Genomic DNA, 6,932 nt, shown 5'->3' on the forward strand with positions numbered 1-6,932 from the left:
CCCATAATCCTGTCCAGACCCACAGGTTGAGAACCACTGGTCTAGTACGTCCTTTTCAATGTTGGTTTTCTCTGGAAAATAAACTCAGCTCACAAAATGTGGCACAGGTCGCTGGCACTAGCTGGCTAGCAATAACAGACAAAAACTACGGGGTTTTGTAATGAAAAGAATGTTTGATCGTTGATACCGATTTTATAGGGTAACACACTTTGGCATAACACCGGGCCAGCGCTTTCGGACGATGTGTGTGTGTGACACATGACTCTGATCTATCGGTCATGTCACCTGGAGTATTATCAACGTAACTTACCTTTCTTTCCCATCTGTACTTGGTTCTCCTAGGAATCTTGTCTGATTCGCTCTCCAAATACTTCTGATAACCTCCACGTCTTTGAGCCATAATAAACTGTGGTCTAGCTAGGTAGGCTAGGCTAGTGTGAGCTGCGCGTCGGGTCTTGTGCACTGCGCATGCGCCCCAGAGTCCTTTGCTACGAAAACTGAGCGGGTAATTCTAGCAAAGATGGTTATCTTTGATTCTAGCAAACGCGGCAACTAGCTAGTAGCTACGCTTATAATTTTGACTTCACACTTGAACAATCATGAAATATGCACTGTTTTATTTCTTTTAGCTAGATAACTGCTAGCTTTTTTTTTTTTTTTTTTTTTTTTAAACACATTGTGTTCTCCATGATTTTCTCGAGAGTGGGGCAACGTAGAATACTACGCACTGCATGGACATCTCCCGAGCCGAGGGTTGATGCAGCTCTGGCGGATGTCACGCAGCTGCATTCCCACTGTCGAGCATCAAACCTGATATGAGCAGGTTGTTGCTCCGCAGTTGTAGATAGCTAAGCTCATAACAGAGACTGACACCAATTTCATAGAGTAACGCACATTAGCATAACACCGTCCCATCGCTGGCCGTTGATGTGTGTGTGACAGGGAGAACTTACAAACAAGACGGCGCCACATTCAGTTCAGTCCGAGGCAGCCTTTTGCCCCCTGGCCGCACGCACAGCTCCCATTGCTTGTACACAAGAAATCCGTCTATTGGGTCCTTCTTCTTTTTTGAAGCAAGTCTTAGTTCTTTGGTGTTACTTTCCACGTCCAGCGTCTCCAACAGCTCCAACACACTGCTCTCCTTGCCCACACTGAGAGTGAATGCCTCCAGAGTCTCTTGATCACCAGATCATTTTCACCTGGTGCCATTAACCAGTGTCACCAGGCTGAGAGGCACACCCAGACCTGCAGCACTCAGCCAGAGGGGCGCAGCTTGCAGCTCAGCTGAACAATAATGGACTATTAACATTGATTTTACAGATGGGGGTCTGTGGGTGTCAGTGCACTGCTTTTCAGTTTATCACCCAAGCTTGATGTCAGCTTGATGACTGGTTAGTCAGATCTGCATTCTGCATTTGGATTTAATAACTCTAGCTAAAGTCACTTTTTCTCCATCCAGATGAGTACAGTGACCTTTGCAAAAAGAGGGAAGACTGGTGCCAAACCGGTGCCGATATCTGGGAAACAGGAAAAAGAAAAATAACACCCCCCAACAAGATGGCTGACTAGGAGGACACACAAGGGAAAAGAAAGGTGATATAGGACAATTGTATTGAACATAATGTTATGATCTAAAAAGAGAACCATGAGGAATGATCATGGCATTTTTAAGCATATTGGTATTAGTCCATGGGCCAAAGCCCATAACTTGGGGGGGGGGGTTATAATGTGCATTTCACACAAAGGTAACACATTGTGCTTAACCAAGGGGAGTAAAGGGAAAATGTCAATTTTACAGGGGGAAGTACACAAAGTTAGAATAGTATAGCCTAGAACTGTCGTTTTGCAAGTACAGCTACATTGTAAAAGGAAATTGAGTACACTCCTCCTTACAGTAACACAAAGTTACTGTAAGATCCATAAGGCTCTATGCACCAGATCCACTACTTCCTGAAAGGAAGACTGTATATACAGTATATTTCCTGTCCTTTACTTAAGCAATAAGGCACGACAGGCAGTACTATATGGGTTAAATGATGTTACAGCTCAGGGGTTTCAGGGGAACCCCTGAGCTGTAGCATTATTGGTAAATGGACTGCTGCTTATATACCATTTTTTTTGCACCCAGTGGAAAAGAGAGAACTTTACAATGACCTCTCATTCACCCATTCACAGACACATTCATACACCAATGGCAGCAAGCTGCCACGCAGGGCGCTAGCCACGCCCCATTGGGACTCATGGTGGGTTAAGTGCCTTGCTCAAGGACAATTTGACATGCAGACAGTAGTAGCCGGGATTTGAAACAGCGACCCTTTGGTCTATCATCTTCATCTACCTTCATCTACTATCTTCATCTACCCGGTTTATAATATTGGATTAAGTGATTGATAAGGCACTTTTAAAAATAATCCAATCCAAATGTCTTTCTGTAGCAGCTGAAGGTGTTTAAAGACCCCATGCAGCAGAGCACAGAGCAGACGAAGAAGAAGGCTGCTGATGACATGGTAGAAGCCCTCAAGAAGGACATAATGAAGAAGGTAAATTATTTGAATATTTACAGTCATGGCTCAGAATTTTGTGTAGTCACTGGAATGTGATTTTTTTTGCCAGATGCTGAATATTTTGTCTTGAGTTTCACACACTGGAACACTGCAAATTGTAGGCACATTGTTTTCACTGTTGACCCGATCCATCCACAGTAGGGAGCATCAAATTAACATGATAAAATTTAACATTAAATTAGCAGTTTGGCTGCCCCACTGCTCTTGATGAACTCACTGAGATCTCAATGAATTAATCAAGAAGAGCTGTGGGACAGTTCGGTTTTGAAAATATACCATTTTGATTGGAAATTAGAAAATGATTTCTGATAAAGAGCACAGCAGGAATCAATTGTTGACGTAGTGGGGATGGTTGTGCCAGGCTAGGACCGGATTTGATTTGGACTCGATCCGTCCACAGGTGGTACTATAGCACCCAATTGAGAACTTTAAATAAACATGTTTCAGGCTCTTTTTGACCTACCGTCATGATAGTTTTGCACGCATACAGTACACTGCCTCGAGGGGAACAAATATGCATCATAGCAGAAACCACAACCACCCTCAATTCTGATTGGTCCACACGTTTTGCTCAATATCTGCAGACACAGTAGGCCTTTTTCTAGTCATTGTTGTTATGGTGTAGTCCATTAGGGAAGAGGATTCTGAGATGCAAGACCTCCCCATGGAAGACGTCTCCATGTCAGTTGACGACCCTGAGCCTGACCTGGACTCTCAACCTACCCCCCGGACGTGGGGCACAGCGATGCTCGAAATAAGACAACTTAAGGAGGAGAACAAGCGGCTGCGGGAGGAGAACTTGATCATGAAGGGGGAACTACTGGATGCAGCGAGAGGTAATATTTCGATTATACATTTTCCAGCTTTCCCAGCATGGTAGACTGGCTTGGTATAGGCAAAGTCATTTTATGCCAGTCAGCCCATTCAACTAGGGATGTCCCAAGTCAGATCTTGAGTATCTACCGATACCGACTCCCGATCTGATACTTCTGTATTTTGTTCAAATTGGATAATCCAATCAAAAGTGGCCATTTGTATGTGTAAAGGAAGCATTGTGAGCAGTTTTCAAAGTAAAGGTATTAGGCTAAAAGCACATAGGAGGTCATGATGTGGACATAGCCTAAAAGTTGATTGTTACATCTTATTATGGTTTTCTTTTTTACGTGGATTTTATTTTGTGCCACCAAATTCTGTGCCACTGCCACTGACTGAAAAGGTTGGTGGCAACTGTGCCACCAGTGTAAAATGTTTGAGCTCTGGCATGGATTTTCTATATCGCCGTCTGAGCCGTTTAATGGCAATCATGCTTTTCCATAGCCGGTGAAACACAGGGGTGCGTTCAGGTTAACCACAAACATTTGTGGTGCACTATGGAAAATAGTTTGTAAACATTAGGTAACGTTCACTATGTTTGCTAAAGTTGAAAGCACCCCAGCTGTTTGTGAAAGAGGGTGGGATGTCTGCCATCTTTTAGCGTTGCATTGCTCCCTATTGTACTGGACCATCTCCCATTATACTCTCTCTGGTATAGGTGAAACTGAAGCCTCATCACTTTACCCTCTCCAGAAGGCGTACTCTTTAATCTATCAATATACATACAGTCATGCTGTTGCACCCTTGTCTTGTAATTTACAATTTTCACTGTCTTAACAGAGCTTCCGGGGGTTGTGCGGAAGCTAAAGAAGGTTTTGCACGGAACTGCTTCCACTACAAATCACCCAAGGTATGGACTGTGAGGCACCATGCTTCTACTGTTTGTATTGGTGGGAGAAATGGTGGCAGGAAAAGTTACTATCAAACCATAAAAAAAATTTAAGAAACAGTAACAGGATTAGAATTTGGGGTTGGTTGGGCTTGTAGTCTGGGAGCCGAGGAGGTGAACCTTGTTTTGTCTGAGTTTTTTTTTTCCTGCTGTTTCTTGTAGCTTGGGGGTCCTTCTTCAAAATCCTAAAGGGTGTCCGGTAGAGAGACCACCTAAGGGGTCAAAACGACCCCCACGCTGTCCTCTATAAACCCCTAAAGTCAAACTCAGGACTTGGGGGGCCCCAGGAGGCGCCAATGACTGTAAGGTCGCCAATGAGTGTAGGGTGCCCCTTCAGGCCGGAATGAATGGGATTAACTCTCAAGAGTGTCCACCTGGCACCATTGTGGGCATAAAGGGGTAAGCACCCTTGGGCATCTAAAAATGCCCAAGGGTGCTTACCGGGCACCCTCCTAGATTATGAAGAGGGACCCCCAAGCTAAGATTTCCTAATGAGATGACTCACAATGTCGCGGTTTGCGCCATCCTCCCAAATTGATTGGGAGAAATGGGTTACTGATGAAGTGTTCTGATTTTTCCAGCACTCCCATGCTGCCCGCCTCAAGGCCCGCAACATCTGATGTGCCAGCACTGCAGGGCACTCCCCCAAGACCACCATCTGAAGGACTAGAGTCTGAGATGACGGTAAGTATCACATGTACAGTATTCCCCTCATTAGGGTAACAATTTTAAATTTGTCTTCATAGGAGCAATGTGAATTTAAAAAGTGGTTTTGAATGTTGCATTGTTTGTACAAAGAGAGTAGCTGTTTACAATGAAAATAAATTGGTAAATATTAAAAATGTATTAGGTTGGAGTTTGGCCAAATTATTCAAAGTGCATAAACTTTTATGTTTCACAAATAATGAAAAAAACAGAATTCTAGCTTTACATGTGCACTCTTTATAGAATGTACCATGCAGAAGATAGGTAATTGTTATACCTTTTGTAGACAGAGCTCTTTCTTCTTACAGACCGAATGTCCGTTCCTAAAAAGGTTAAAGGCTCTGAAAGTGCAGCTGCCTCCACTGACTGAAAGGATTGCCTTCAGTGTTGTGTGTATAGGATTCCCCTTGGTAGGGAATCCTAGCATTAAACGGGTCTGCTTATCAAGTCATTGAGGGATGGTCCTATGACGGTATAAGCGGAGTGATTAATAGTTGCCCTTCCCTACCGGCGTCTAAGGACATGACTGCACTGACACTGACACTGACTCTTAGAGGTCTGTGACGACTATGTTTGCAAGGCTATGGACTCTGATCTGTAAGGAGATACTTATTGCATATCTATCTGCATAGTACATTCTATAAAGAGTGCACACGTAAAGATAGAATTATGCTTTTTCATTATTTGTGAAACATAAAAGTTCATGCAATTTGTGACGAATAATTTGGCCGACCCCAACCTAATACGTTTTTAATATTTACCAATTTATTGTCATTTTACACAGCTACAGTCTTTGTGCAAACAATACAACATTTCAAACCAATTTTAAATTCACATTGCTCATATGAAGACAACTTTAAAATTGCAAATGTAATTAATAATTACAGACACTGCAGCTCAACACACATAACTGTACAGACCTATCCTTTAATGTTTTTAGAAGTACAATACTAATCTAGAAGTACAAATGGGAGACCTGTTACCTATCACACACCTCTCACTCCTTCCCCACCTCTAGCCCTCCACCACCTCTCACCTTTCCCTCACCACTTGACATACAGTACATGTACATACTGCACATGTGGAGAGTAACTACATTTCATGGGGAATGTCTACATTTTTTACATTGTTTTGCAGGTCGATCTTGTTCCAGGCTCCGGGGTTCGAGTTCCCAAGTACAAGTTAAGTGCCCTTAGGACAAGCACTCCTGCCACCTACATCAGGGACCTCGCGGTCCTCGTTTTTGGAAAAAAAGTCCTTTCAGAGTCGAGCTTGACTGGGAAGCAGTCTGGCGCCCACAAAGATGTGGAGTCAAAGCGACCACTGGATGAAAAGAAGCTTGAGGTCATAATTGGTGAGCTCTTCAGTAGTGATTTAGAACCCAGCTTGCTTCACATTAATGAATTAATTGCTCTCTTGAAAGGATATCTGGTTAATCTGGCTCAAATTTGTGTGTGTGTGTGTGTGTGTGTGTGTGTGTGTGTGTGTGTGTGTGTGTGTGTGTGTGTGTGTGTGTGTGTGTGTGTGTCTAACAGGGCATGTTAGGTCCAAATACCCAAACACCACAGTCCAGGAGGTCAGAAGGGTAATCCGGAAGAAGATAAACAACATCAGCTACAACTCTAAGAAAAACTAAAGATAGAGCCGTTTAGAAAAAAGTTGCACTGGATAGGCACTTTATTTTGATTTTTTTTATATTTATTCTGAGTATTTATTTGAAGATTGATGCCGCTGGATAAGCACTTTATTTTGATTTTTGATAATTATTTTAAGTTTTATGCCCCCCGATCTGATGCCCGGGGATGTCTTACCCCCCTCTGTTGGCGGCCTTGATTTATTTGTTAATCATTTTTTATCTTTTTTTTTTATTATTAATTATTTTGACCCCTAACAACCCTCTT

General features: G+C 42.9%; 1 protein-coding gene across 1 annotated transcript; it reads left to right on the top strand.

The window, feature by feature from the left end:
- Window positions 1-669: 669 nt before the first annotated feature.
- On the top strand, window positions 670-6,667 carry LOC139347128 (BEN domain-containing protein 6-like). The gene is made up of 7 exons (XM_070986596.1): window positions 670-1,593; window positions 2,436-2,540; window positions 3,190-3,400; window positions 4,218-4,287; window positions 4,908-5,010; window positions 6,169-6,385; window positions 6,567-6,667. Exons 2-7 carry the CDS (start codon window positions 2,460-2,462, stop codon window positions 6,665-6,667), a joined length of 783 nt encoding a protein of 260 aa, XP_070842697.1. The 5' UTR covers window positions 670-1,593; window positions 2,436-2,459.
- Window positions 6,668-6,932: the final 265 nt, after the last annotated feature.

This window comes from Chaetodon trifascialis, chromosome 18 (assembly GCF_039877785.1).
Source record: "Chaetodon trifascialis isolate fChaTrf1 chromosome 18, fChaTrf1.hap1, whole genome shotgun sequence".
In the NCBI taxonomy this organism is placed as follows: domain Eukaryota; kingdom Metazoa; phylum Chordata; class Actinopteri; order Chaetodontiformes; family Chaetodontidae; genus Chaetodon; species Chaetodon trifascialis.

Bases quoted from the DNA above. Each gene is read 5' to 3' on its own strand.
- LOC139347128 (XM_070986596.1), top strand. From the start codon at position 2,460: ATGCAGCAGAGCACAGAGCAGACGAAGAAGAAGGCTGCTGATGACATG. The intron at 2,541-3,189 runs GTAAATTATTTG...GTTATGGTGTAG, and splicing joins AGAAGGACATAATGAAGAAG to TCCATTAGGGAAGAGGATTC. The intron at 4,288-4,907 runs GTATGGACTGTG...TGATTTTTCCAG, and splicing joins TCCACTACAAATCACCCAAG to CACTCCCATGCTGCCCGCCT.